At 36.2% G+C, this 12,522-nt stretch overlaps 2 protein-coding genes across 2 annotated transcripts in view; both read right to left on the bottom strand.

Annotated features, from left to right (window-relative positions):
• LOC124441683 (transient receptor potential cation channel subfamily A member 1-like) lies at nucleotides 1-1,714 on the bottom strand. The gene is made up of 5 exons (XM_046992150.1): nucleotides 1,685-1,714; nucleotides 1,296-1,616; nucleotides 546-932; nucleotides 97-154; nucleotides 1-10 (listed from the first exon to the last, which is right to left on the bottom strand). The coding sequence occupies exons 1-3, from the start codon at nucleotides 1,712-1,714 to the stop codon at nucleotides 642-644; spliced, it is 642 nt and encodes a 213-aa protein (XP_046848106.1). The 3' UTR covers nucleotides 1-10; nucleotides 97-154; nucleotides 546-641.
• An 11-nt stretch (nucleotides 1,715-1,725) lies between these two features.
• LOC124441682 (transient receptor potential cation channel subfamily A member 1-like) overlaps nucleotides 1,726-12,522 on the bottom strand; it is a 40,974-nt gene continuing 30,177 nt past the window's right edge. Inside the window, exons 2-14 of the mRNA XM_046992149.1 lie at nucleotides 7,085-7,388; nucleotides 6,836-7,012; nucleotides 5,864-6,100; nucleotides 5,381-5,675; nucleotides 5,261-5,333; nucleotides 5,041-5,208; nucleotides 4,867-4,923; nucleotides 4,384-4,788; nucleotides 4,278-4,316; nucleotides 4,002-4,170; nucleotides 3,040-3,276; nucleotides 2,497-2,585; nucleotides 1,726-1,932 (exon numbers count right to left, since the gene is read on the bottom strand). Of these exons, the coding sequence (XP_046848105.1) occupies nucleotides 1,726-1,932; nucleotides 2,497-2,585; nucleotides 3,040-3,276; nucleotides 4,002-4,170; nucleotides 4,278-4,316; nucleotides 4,384-4,788; nucleotides 4,867-4,923; nucleotides 5,041-5,208; nucleotides 5,261-5,333; nucleotides 5,381-5,675; nucleotides 5,864-6,100; nucleotides 6,836-7,012; nucleotides 7,085-7,373 (2,442 nt within the window). The 5' untranslated portion in view covers nucleotides 7,374-7,388. The remainder of the gene's footprint in view (nucleotides 1,933-2,496; nucleotides 2,586-3,039; nucleotides 3,277-4,001; nucleotides 4,171-4,277; nucleotides 4,317-4,383; nucleotides 4,789-4,866; nucleotides 4,924-5,040; nucleotides 5,209-5,260; nucleotides 5,334-5,380; nucleotides 5,676-5,863; nucleotides 6,101-6,835; nucleotides 7,013-7,084; nucleotides 7,389-12,522) is intronic.

The raw sequence follows: 12,522 nt of genomic DNA, 5'->3' as shown, positions 1-12,522 counted from the left end.
TCTTTACAATCTAGTTAAACAATTGCAGCAGTTCATTTAGTTATAACAGTGACGTAGCCAGCCTCTATCTTTGGGTGAGAGCTCGTAGACGCATACCTGACTCATGTTGCTCTTGTCTCCTCTGGATTAAAGGTTTCTATGCTCTCACTGTAACCTAGTTAAGAAAATACAAAAGTACGTAAGGGCAACAGCTTCTCCACTACTTACAATGTATGTATAAACAACAAAGAACAAGAACAGTCTTTAAATTCCCTAAAATACAAACTATGGAACGTAGGTCAAAGTAGGTAGGGATGTATGAACAAAAGAGAACAAGAACTGTCTTTACATTAACTAAACTAAAATAACGTGTGTCAGTGTATGTAGTAATGAATGAACAACAGAGACAGAGATCAGTCTTTGAATTAACTAAAATAAAAACTAAGATAACGTGTGTCAGTGTAGGTAGTGATGAATGAACAACAGAGAACAAGAACAGTCTTTACATGGCTTTGAAGTGTGTTTGTGGAAAATTCAGTAAAATTTTTACAAATAAGAAATGTTACCTCGAAATTCAGTAGTAGCGTTTCGTTTATCTTGACTCATTCGGACATACTCCATTGATCTTCGATTCCTTTCCATTGTAAATTCGTTTTGAATCTCTAACATTTTATTTTGCAAAACAGCATTCTGCTTTTGCAAAACAGCATTCTGTTTTGCAGTTCTTTCACCATTTCAAACAACGCTGACATGTCTTGCTTCTTTCCCATTTCTTCCCGGTTCTCATCGAGTACATCTGTAAAAACATCCGGACCGTAAAACATAAAATCCCAAACTGCGCGGGTAAAGTTGGATGTCTTATTGGGTCTCTCCTGGAAACAAGGTATGAGTGTTTTTCTACTTCGCCATGGAAATAAAGACCACTTCCGTTCCATGTCAATTATCATTTCCGCCTAAATCAATTAAAAGAAAAATGTTATAAATGTCATAACGATTACTTTTATTGACCTCATTCATTCATCACCACATACACCGTTATCTTAGTTTAAGTAGTGTAAAAATTGTCCCCGTTATCTGTTTTCATTAATCACTACCTACAATGACACACGTTATCATAGCTTATATTATAGATCGTGCAAAGACTGTTCTCGTTCTCCATTGCTCATTCATCACTACCTACACCGACACACGTTATCTTAGTTTATATTTTAGATACTGTAAAGACTGCTCTTGTTGTCTGACGTTCATTCATCACTAACTTCATTGACATACGTTATCTTTAGGATCTAATTTGATAGCTTCATTAATATCCTTACCGTTTGAACGTGTTTCTGCTGCTTAGCGTGTTGCATAACCTTATTGTTGGTACCATCAATGGCAAGGGCAAGCAGAAGGTTCATAATAATGATAGGCATAACGACGAGAAAACCAACAAGGAGGACCAACTGTAATGGATAAAATGTGTTGTAATCAGAGTGGTCACCGAGAAATGTCTCTTTAAAATCAAACTCTCCCATCGTCATCGTTGCTCCAGTTAAGATAGACACGCCAAACGTCTCAAATCCCTGTCTATCATTCATTATTACTGTAAAAGCGGCAGCAAAAGCGACCAAGAAAAATATTAAAAGACCCATGACCTAAATAAGAATTGTTGATATCATTAAACATTAGGGTAGAGGAGAAGTCATAACTTCAGCAGACGAACCTTGATTAGTGTGAAAGAAGTTTTCCTCATCATGAGAATAATTATACCGTAGGAGGCAAACTTTTTAAATACATAATAAGATTTATCCAAGCACAGAATAACGCTACAGAACAGGCCATCCATTGAAAACTTGTCTTTACAGACATACTGTCGTTACTTGGTACAGCAAAGATGAATGTTGATACGTAGAGAACACATTCCAAATAGTTGACTTTGTCCATAAGATAATTGAATTTGTAAAAGAATAACTACATAATTAAATAGAGTATATCAAGAGATCAAATTAAGCGTAGACATATTCTGTAAATTCCTTTTTAACGATTTCGCCATTCTTATACAGGGGAAAGGACAAAAAATTCAGCCCTATACACAAAAAATTATTGTTATAGGTTTGTAGCTCGTCATTTCGTACAGAAATGTTATAGAAATGAAAGATTGCTGTTGAAGATAAAATGAAACAAAATACTAATACTGCCAATTAAAACTGTAACGTTCATCACTAAATTAAAATAAAACTAAAAAGATAAATAAACTTTAACAAAAAGCAGCCATATTGTTGACGTCATGCTATTGTTGTTCTGCAACTGCAAGGTTATCAATCACACCTTCACTGAGAAAGCCTATGTTTCAAGGCAAAATACATACGTTTTCATTCTACGTATCATTCTGCTGTCATGAATAAGTCTCATTTTTTGTTGGCAGTGCCTAATATTTTATAACAGCTTTGCAACGAGCACAAACATAAAGCGGTATTTATAATATACATGGTTTATATGAGGGAACTTTTACGAGCACAAACTGAAAATGCTAACCTGACCGATTTCTTTCAATGTTTGAACGCCAGCAGATATGAGACAGATAAGCATCGCTACCTTAACATTTATCGACGCATTTGGTAATTCTAAACACAAATAGTTTCAATAACGAAAACATAAAACTAAACAAATTCAAGAAAATCGTGAAATAATTAATCTCCTCGAAAATGTTTTCGGGAACCACTGAGTATTTTAATTAAAATACATAACAACGGTAACTCCAAATATCGTAAGGATTTTGATTCAACATTTCTACTCTATTTAGTCATCATCAGGAATGATTATATTAAATGCGTACGCAGTATATAGATTTTTGATTTGTTGTCTGTAGTAGTATGTTCGTGTAGTCTTGTGTCGAGGAAAGAGAGAACTATCTGTCTTCTGTTAACTTCATCAAATCACATAGAGTCTACATATAATGCATTCACATGTAACATAATCATTTCTGATGATGACTAAATAAAGTGGAAACGTTGAATCAAAATGTTTACGTTACTTGGAGTTACCGTTGTTATGTATTTTGATTAATCTTCACATTACCATCTTTGTCAACAGACGCCTTATATGAAGGAATTCCAAACGCGTAGACGTTAAGAGAAACCAAAAACAAGAAATAAGACATAAAACTTGCTATGTTCATTTTCCATCCAAATTCCATCCATTTGTTTTTAAGGTATCTAAGGCAGACAGGATGACATAGGCATTGGTAACTGTCATTTCGCAACATCGCTTTGATGGCGGTCAATGGCTTGAGTTTTTTACCTCCCTTGTTTGTAACTGCGAAAAAAGGATAACTATAAGGAAAGCCTTGTGAAAAAGGAGACAGAGGATGTACACGATGAAAACAGTAAAATGAAAACATGGTTCTAAAAAGCGTAGTCAGTGGCTATGTCTATACAAAATATCTTATTCAAATATAATATAAATAACCCAATCACGTGACTGTTTCTTTCATCCAACCTTGGCGACTTTTTGCAGACAATACAATACTTCATCAGTATATGGAAGCGATGATGTATAGACTGGTGGTGGTGGTGATGATGGTGGTTGTTGTGGTGGTGTTGATAGTGATGGTGGTGGTGGTGGTGGTTGTTGTGGTGGTGGTGGTTGTTGTGGTGGTGGTGATGGTGGTTGTGGTGGTGGTGGTTTTGGTGGTTATGGTTGTGGTGGTTGTTGTGGTGATAGTGGTTGTTGTGATTGTGGTTGTTGTGGTGGTGGTGATGGTGATGGTGGTGGTGGTTGTTGTGGTGGCGATCATGGTGATTATAATTGTTTGTTTATACTTTTTAATTGTACAAATTAAGAAAATACAGAGCAATAACATTTTCTTTGTGTAGAAAACATTGCACACACCCCACTTGGCGGAGCCATTAAGCGTAATAGGTACTACGAGAATTGTAGCATTCTCAACTTTTTAACGTTTTTTGAGAACTTTCTTTTGATTATGTTGAGATTCAAAAGTAGATCTTTATTTTCTATATGAGATAGCTTGCTCACCACACCTGCAGTTTGTAAAAACAAAAAGTCGTATTCAACCAAATAGTCAGTACTCTCTGGGTGTCCTGTGGTTTTCATGCTGTTAGAAAGAGCTCGATACGCCACTTCGGACATATTCTTAGAAATCAACTTCGCCATCGTTCCTTCTGGACCATTTTTTGTCTCGTAAATAATCTGAAAACAGGTTCGGTGTTGTTCGTAAACGACAGTTTGTCAAAACACAACAACACCAGTACACCGAAGATTCACAAGAATAAAAAATATGTTGAACATATACTTACTGTCAAACCGAATGCTATGCCCTCTACCGAATTGCTACACTGGCAATAAAATCAAATACATTATAATGAAACATACACTTTCCCATCTATCATGACACATCATCACCATAGCGCTTTTTGTATCGTCATTCATGATGGCCCAATCCAAACAGTTAAAAAACTCATAATCATTTGTAATTTTCGCCCATTTATCTAGCAAATACTTCACAACATCTGCTTTGCCTTCCACAGCTGCTGTAAGCAATGCTGTTCGTTTGTATATATTTTCCAAATTGATCATTGCTCCGTTATTCACAAGACATTTGACGACCTCTGGGCTACTGTACTTCGCTGCTGTATGAAGCGGTGTTTCCCTGTCGGCATCAAACTTGTTGATCAAAGCTGGTTCATTGGCTAGGATTAATTCAACCACATCAGAGTTCTGTGAACTAACAGCGCAATGTAATGGCGAACGAAAATTGTTCGTGAAGACATTCAGATCAGCGTTATATTCTAACAAAATACGGACACTCTGAAATAAAGAAATGAGCCTCCTGTAATGTACTTGTGTATGTCTTGACTTAATTTCAAAGCAAAGCAACCCACTTACCTCAAGTACTCCTTTTAAGGCGGCATTATGAATGGGAGTATAACCGTCTATCTCTTTCTCGTTAATAAGCAACGGCACGAGATCTTTTTCTACATTGTGTTTGATTATGATTAAAATTTAAGCTTCGCTTTTATCTCCAAACAAAACGATAGCAACCAAGTGCAAATTGTATACCTTCAGCAAAATTCTCAATGTTTCAGGATATGCAATTGCATAGTGAAGAACCGTTCTATTGCTGTCATCACGAAGGGTAAAATCAGCTTTCAATTTAAGCAGTTCTTCAACGACACGAACATGACCGCGTTGAGCGGCAAGGACCAAGGCAGACTGGGAGTTTTTCGTCTTTTCATTGAGAAAATCTTGGATTTTGATCCAATGTAAGAGACAATATCACTGTGATTATTGATTGCGGCTCTAGAATGAAATAAATTGTCAAAGTGATAACGTCAGGCTTAAGTCCAAAAGTCCTGAATGATTAAATGTACAGATGATACGAATGAAACGTAAAACCTACTTATGAATCGGGGTGAATCCTTGTTTATCCTTTCTGTTCAACTGAAGGAAGTCCAAATGTCCCATGACTTCCATAAATCGAAATAAACTCTTCTTCATGCCATTTTCGCAAGCCGCATGAATCAATAAATCATGTCTGATTTCTTCGCGCAAATCTTCACGAATCACATCTTCATCTTGCAGACAAACTTGTACAATGCGTTCATCACCACTGTCCACAGCAACATGAAGTATATTGCGGTGAAACAGGCCACCATAATCCTCGCTGAACAATAACTCTTGCATTCTGCTTTTTTCTGAAATAGAAGTGTTTTATAAATACATAGGCAGCAGAAAGGGAGCGACTGACCGCCGACTGTACCTATCGTTCAATCAAATAACATTTTCACATTTCAGGAGGACAAACGAAAAATCCTTAATCCTTCTGCCGACGACGAAAGTCATTAAACAAAATACACATATCATTTTGCAAAAATCGTTTTACCGTGTTTCAGGAAAAGTTCAAGCATATTAGCATGTCCTTTAGCAGCAGCGATGTACACTGGACATCTTCTTATGATATCAACCTTTGTTATCTTTCCACCGTGTTCTAGCAACACCTTGGCGATCTCAACATGGTTGAACGTTGCGGCAAAATGAAGTGGCGATCGGGCATTCACGCTTTCAACATGGTTTACAAGATCAACAATGATGTCATGTTGCAACAAGTTACGAAGAAAAGCTACATCACAAAGAGATAAGGTGATAATGAAAATCTCAGGCACTCATGTTGGCCTCGCACTGAATCAAACCCCCCTCTCCATCTTGGGCCCTTTGGCGTGTTTTAGTAATTAATATTTCAAATATTATATTGCGGATAATACATTCTCGGTTGAAGAAAGAATGGTTATTTCATAGCATGTCTCTTACGTTGTTAGTAAATTGCTTTCAAATGCATAAAATAGCATTTACAACGATGCAGTTTTAAAATTTTACTTGGGAAGGGTATTTCAGGTCCCTCTGCCACATGGCTCACGCTTAACGGGTGTCTTGAGATTGGTGCCTTCCTGTGTAAGATCCTTAAAATATCCCTTGGCAAAGAGTATAACTATGAAATACCTTGGCCTACAACAAAATTCAACACAGATAACTTGCTACGTAGAGACAAACAACTATATGAATACGTGAATGGCAACTGCATGGTAGTGGGTAAAATTACTTCGTGATTAGTTAGAGTAAGGATTGGAGTTAGCACGAGGCTAGTGTAAGAATGCCAAGAGTGATTCTATACATAATTGCTCATAGGTATGACCTACATTTTAAAGCAAAGTCATCCATTACAGCAGTGACAACAAGCTTGATAGTATGTTAATATCAATCAAATTTCACAAAAAACATTTCAAGAAAATTTTGCTTTCAACAACTTATCAAACAGAAAAGCTTAAGTCCGAATACGCAGCATGGCTTCTAGCCTTACCTACGTCACCCATTCCGGTGGCTACATGAAGTACACTCTCTCCGTTCTTAGCTATCACACACTTGGGGTCTTTTGCGTAATTTAACAAGGAAGTAAGAGAATTAAGACTACGCCACTCCAAAGCGTAAAATATACATGGTTGTCCTCTTTCATCAGTTTTCGAGAGCAATGTTTGAACTACAAAAGAACATTTAAATATTGAGCTGGTTGAAGGAAAAGAGATTAATATTTCATCAACGAAATACTAACTTTCACGGTCACTTGTTTTTTCTCTCAAAATATTATTGATCGTTTTTTGGTCGTCATAAATTGCCGCCAGTTTCAATTGATCAGCTAAACTATTTTGCACCTTACTCCCGTTTTCGTCAACGTCAAACACTATGGGAATGGACCCTGCAAGTTCTATCGTGCCTTGCTCATCAATGGGTTTCAGTCTGGCCAGGGCAGCACGATTGACTTCACTTGATAAATCATAGTCCACGCTTCTCTGGCGTCGTGGAAAGCCCACGTGCCAACGCGATCTCACGTGGTTCGCCATTCGTGACAATTATCACTTTGAAAAATGCACAAAAAATTCCAATGAGCAAACAACAGGAGCGGCAGAACTTAGAAAATTGGGCGGCTCATATTCATATATTCATATGTTAAAATCTGTACTCACTTATTGATTTAAGTAGAAACCAATAAAGAGGAAGATGCGTGTATGAATATGCTTTGCCTACTAAATTATCAATTTTCCATGGTTTACGCGCTTTTTTCTCAAATTCAAAATGGCGGGTTTAGGAGGCATTGGAGGCTCGGAACACAGTCTTTATTTATTCTTTCAGAACTAAAGCAATTATTGCTGAAGCAGAGCATTTTATCATTTCAGAACACCTATTTTTTGACAATATCGACGGTTTAGAGCGCATAAATGAGCGACTTTCAGATACTGGGGACATTGTTTTCACGTTAAAACAGAGAGCATTAAATCTTATAAATGATTTTGATATGGCGAGTTTTTATGATATGCACCAGTTATCCTTTTATTTAAGTCGACTTCAGAGTTTCTTTCATAACCTTATCAACGACCTTCAGAATCAGATACCTTATACTCCAACCTACAATTGCCATAGAAGGTACACAGGCACAAGAAGTCAACGGCGACTCGAAATATCTAAGAGATTAGTAGAATTTCTTAGGAATTGCCTTTTCTTGGACTAGAATTGCTGAATTATTGGGTATCTCAACAAAAACATTACAACGAAGACGTGTAGAGTTTCAAATTGATGTAGAAGAATCTTGGTCTACCATAAGTGACATTGAACTTAGCGAAACAATGCAAGAGATTATGAGTGTTACTCCAGAAATAGGACAAACACGTATGGTAGGTGCACAGAGGAGCCGAGATATAAGGGTGCAACAGTCACGTGTGAGGACATTAATGCGTGAATTGGGTCCAGTTGGAAGAGCACTTCGTTGGCGGAGAGCAATTCGCAGAAGAAATTAAAATGTAGGTACTGCAAATGCTCTGTGGCACATCGACGGGAACCATAAAATGATTCGCTGGCGAATGGTGGTTCATACATCCATTGATGGCTATTCAAGGTTGATACCCTATTTAAGCTGTGCTACTAACAACAGAGCAAACCCAGTTTTAGATTTATTCCAAAACGCATGTCGCTCATATGGATTACCTTCATGAGTGAGATGTGATCATGGACTTGAAAACGTGGCTGTTGCTCGAATGTTGTTGGAAAGCCGTGGAACAAACAGGGGAAGTATCATCACAGGTGCTTCAGCTCACAACCAACGAGTTGAAAGGCTTCATAGAGATGTTACTACTTGAGGGCTATCGCCTTTGCATCTTTGGTGAGAAAGCATTGTAAGATGTGCAACACAAAGCAACTCAAATTTAGACAACGTACTATCAAGCGATAAAGTTGAATCATATGAAATAGAAGCACGTGATGAAATTGAAAATGTAGCTGGTGTGGTTGTACCTGAAACCACACTAAATTTAACTGAAGATCAGTCTGCCTATATTACAGCTTTATCAAGTAAAAACAACAACTTATTTGACAAAATTCACACGTACATGCATGTTGTGAATGCCATTAACGCAATGTTTTAAGAATTATTCCTAATATAGCAGTGCCTATAATGCCACTTTTAACAAAACATGCTCTATGCATTTCCAAATGAATGGTTTCTTATGAAGTAAGAAGATAGTATAAGTCATGGAGACATTTAAGAGAAAACACAGGTTTCGTTCGACAGGATGATCATCAGGGGCAGATCAATGCTTATTTGAAAGGAGGGGTGCAGATTTTCCGAGAGGGGTATGCATAGTTATCGTAGCTAAAGTTGCTAGAGCTTTGGAGTAATGCAGATTTTTAGGCTTACAGAAGAGTGTACCACTTGCATAACGAAAATATTATTACCTTTGTCAATGAGCGCGCATTTAGTAATTTATTTCAACTTTAATATTTTCATGAAAACGCACATGGTAATACTCGATTGAAAATGGTGTTGGTATAAAATATATGATTGCGTTTGAAATGAAAAGTTCAACTTTTACTCAGTCTTACTGTAAAACTTCATAACCTCTAATACTGTTATATTAAGCATCTACATTACGTGATCCCATTTTAGAATTTTTCTTAGGAGGGTGCTGGGGAATTTTTTAGGAAGGTGCGCTTCTCCCTGCCACCCCCAAATAATCCGCCCTTGATGATCATGCATGTCCATGCAATTGAAGTATATATCAAGGCACACAGTAACTATGTGTAAGATTGCTCTGTAATATTCATGTAATAATATACGTAGATATGCCAGACAAATTTCAACAATTCGTCAAACAATGTCGACTAATACAGTAAGAAATGGCAACAAAAATTAAGTTTGCATCTGTATCATCTGATCGAGGTAAGCAGTGTATCATCTGATCGAGGAAATTCTTTATGTGTGCAGTACATATTCCAGTGTTTGCAGTTCTCATAGCCAGTTCAAAATTACCAGTGGAAAAATATCTCTACACCGAAGGACTGAATATCGGAAAACCAGGTCCACCTTGCAAAATACTATGGACAATAATTGTTCCGATATATTTCATAATTCCTGATGCAACAACACCAGCATTATATACTGGACTTTGGTAGGCATCACCTTCAAAAAATATTTCACTCACTTTATTGAGCAAATTTATAAAAAACTGCCCGGCGACCCCTCCAGTATCAACTGCTGTTTGTCCTTTGTAAATAACTCTCACATTTACAAGCAATGCCCCAAAAAGAAAAGCTTTTCTCACATATAACAACCTTGAGTTTCCTGCCCCTGGTGAAACAAGATGGTATTATCGCTCTAGATTGTATTGCACAAAAACTATGAAAAACTTTTAGATATTTTGAGGGGTACTTGAACAACCAGCTGAATGGGATGATGAAAATAAGTGGCTTACTGCATTATCTTGATACTTTGTTTTCAAGTGTGTGTTTTTACAGGATTTTAGAAAAGTCCGCAATTTTGTATTCCATTCTTCAAAATAGGGAAACCCATTTTAATTATGGCATAAACAAGATTGACAATTTCAAGCAGTTTATTGTATCACTTCGCACAGATCAAGCTTTTACCGAGTTTTATCAAACTGCACTAGAAAAGTAAGCCCACCAGCAACCAGAGCAGATAGTACATACAATTACAAACAGCTTTATTTTAAGATTACTGATTCCATTAAAGGCATATTAAGTGAAAGATTTCAAGATATAAACCAGTTCGAGTTTTTAGATCTTGTAAATCCTAAACTATTTACTACATGGAAGGGCATAGTTCCAGGAGAATTTAAATCTTCTCAAAGATAAGTATAGTCCTCTTTTGACATCCAAACTTTGAGAGTCAACTTTCCTTCATTTACAACGACAAGGACTTTCACAAAGAGTGCAGTAATGAGGTGCTTAAATACATCTACAAATTTAAGCTCCAGTCAAGTTTACATCAAGTGGTAAATTTGTTAAAATTGAATGGTGTCTTGGCAGTGGAAAGTGAGTCAGTAGAGATGTCGTTTTCTTGCTTGAAAAGGGTAAAAAGCTATTTGAGCAATAGAATAGGTCAAGGTCGGCTTAGCTCTTTGTGTAGAATATCTATTCACAAAGATATCATTGAACAAAAAGAGGAATCAGGAATAAGGTGGTTGAAAAATTTGTAGACAAACAAATGATAAGTATAGCAGTGTGCGAATTAGTTGAAAAAAAACGATGTGCAATTTTTTTTGACAAAAATAATGAAATCGATATTAGGCTGATTATTATACAGCGCTAATTGCTAAATTAATCATGTTTACGACAGTGTTTTTCTTTACAACCGCTGATCCAGTTACAAGTCTATGAGAAATTTTTTGCGCATGTAATTCTATCCTCTTTTTTTTGTGCAAACTCTACAGCACAATAAATTCACCTATTGGCCATCATCCTAGTACTCAAGCGAGTCAGCATTTAATGTTTCCATTTATTTTTTACTGTATTAACTTTGCTGGTAGCTACAACCTTTCGACAAGATGGCAAGATAGACAAAGTGAAAAGAGAAACACTGAATATACTTTTGTCTTCTGATTATTAACAGTAACATCCTTGATGTTTACTTACACTAAAAAAACATCATATTTATGTCATATTACAAGCAATATGTAAAATAAAAATATGGCTGCTCAAGGTTGCCAATTTGCCTTAATATTTTGAGCCAAATTTGGCTTTTTTTCTCACGTTAGGCTCATTTAAAATCAAAATTCCTTTGGTTTATTTTTCAAATTTGGCTTATTTAAGTTTTTTTTGTCTTTTTTTAAGAGTCAAAATGAAACTTTTTCCTGATTTTATCGAAAATATTTAAAATAGCTATGATGCCAAAAACAGTACGTAACAGTGTACAAAACAACGCAAATGCAAAAATTGACATTAATAATGTATTACACCACTATTGTCATAAGCATATAAGCACCATGTATGTTGAGTGTTTCAGACTTACCAGTCTCAAAGTGACAACATCTTTTAATTTGATGACATTGTGTCGACACGGCCTAAGATTTTAATGTCATGCAGCCCACTCGTTTGTAAAGTAAAGATCAGTAAAGATTAAACTTGAAAACCTTTTTCAATTTATGTGGTAATAATCAATAACGACTTTTTTTGCATATTGTTTGAAAAAGTGATAAGCAATTTGTTTTCATTTTAGCCAAAACGATTTGCAAATTACACATTGCACACCGTTAATTCGCACACTGTGGTATAGTATTTTTTTTTATATTTACTTTTATATTGCATGGTACTTCAATTAGAAAATGAAGCTTGACTTTAAAGAATAAAGCCATCCCTGTCTACCTGCCCCAATCTAAATAAGTGTAAACTAAAAAGTGGAATGCTAAGAACAACCTCTACCTATGCATTTTAGGAAGTGTCGTATACTATGTTATTTTTTGTGCTAATCCAAATTTCTTCTGTCTATTCAGGGGCATTGATGAGTTCGATTCACTATGTTTTAGGGGACAATTGTCTCCTGCGTAACGTTTCTCTGAGCCACCTTTATAGTACTTTTTTAACTAGTTTCAGTTTCGACGATTGCTACATTAAGAATGCAGCTAATAAAACTTATTGTTTTTACAACTTATTGTACAACAAATAATTTGCCTCCAAATCGCAGGAAATGCTGTTTCCAAGGCT

The sequence above is a fragment of the Xenia sp. Carnegie-2017 genome, unplaced genomic scaffold (genome assembly GCF_021976095.1).
Source record: "Xenia sp. Carnegie-2017 unplaced genomic scaffold, XeniaSp_v1 HiC_scaffold_20, whole genome shotgun sequence".
Taxonomy (NCBI): Eukaryota; Metazoa; Cnidaria; class Anthozoa; order Malacalcyonacea; family Xeniidae; genus Xenia; species Xenia sp. Carnegie-2017.
Note: the sequence above shows the minus strand (reverse complement) of the source record. Positions and strands in the feature narration are given on the sequence as shown.

Bases quoted from the DNA above. Each gene is read 5' to 3' on its own strand.
- LOC124441683 (XM_046992150.1), bottom strand. From the start codon at position 1,714: ATGAGGAAAACTTCTTTCACACTAATCAAG. The intron at 1,617-1,684 runs GTTCGTCTGCTG...ATTCTTATTTAG, and splicing joins CTTCTTTCACACTAATCAAG to GTCATGGGTCTTTTAATATT. The intron at 933-1,295 runs GTAAGGATATTA...TAATTGATTTAG, and splicing joins AGCAGAAACACGTTCAAACG to GCGGAAATGATAATTGACAT.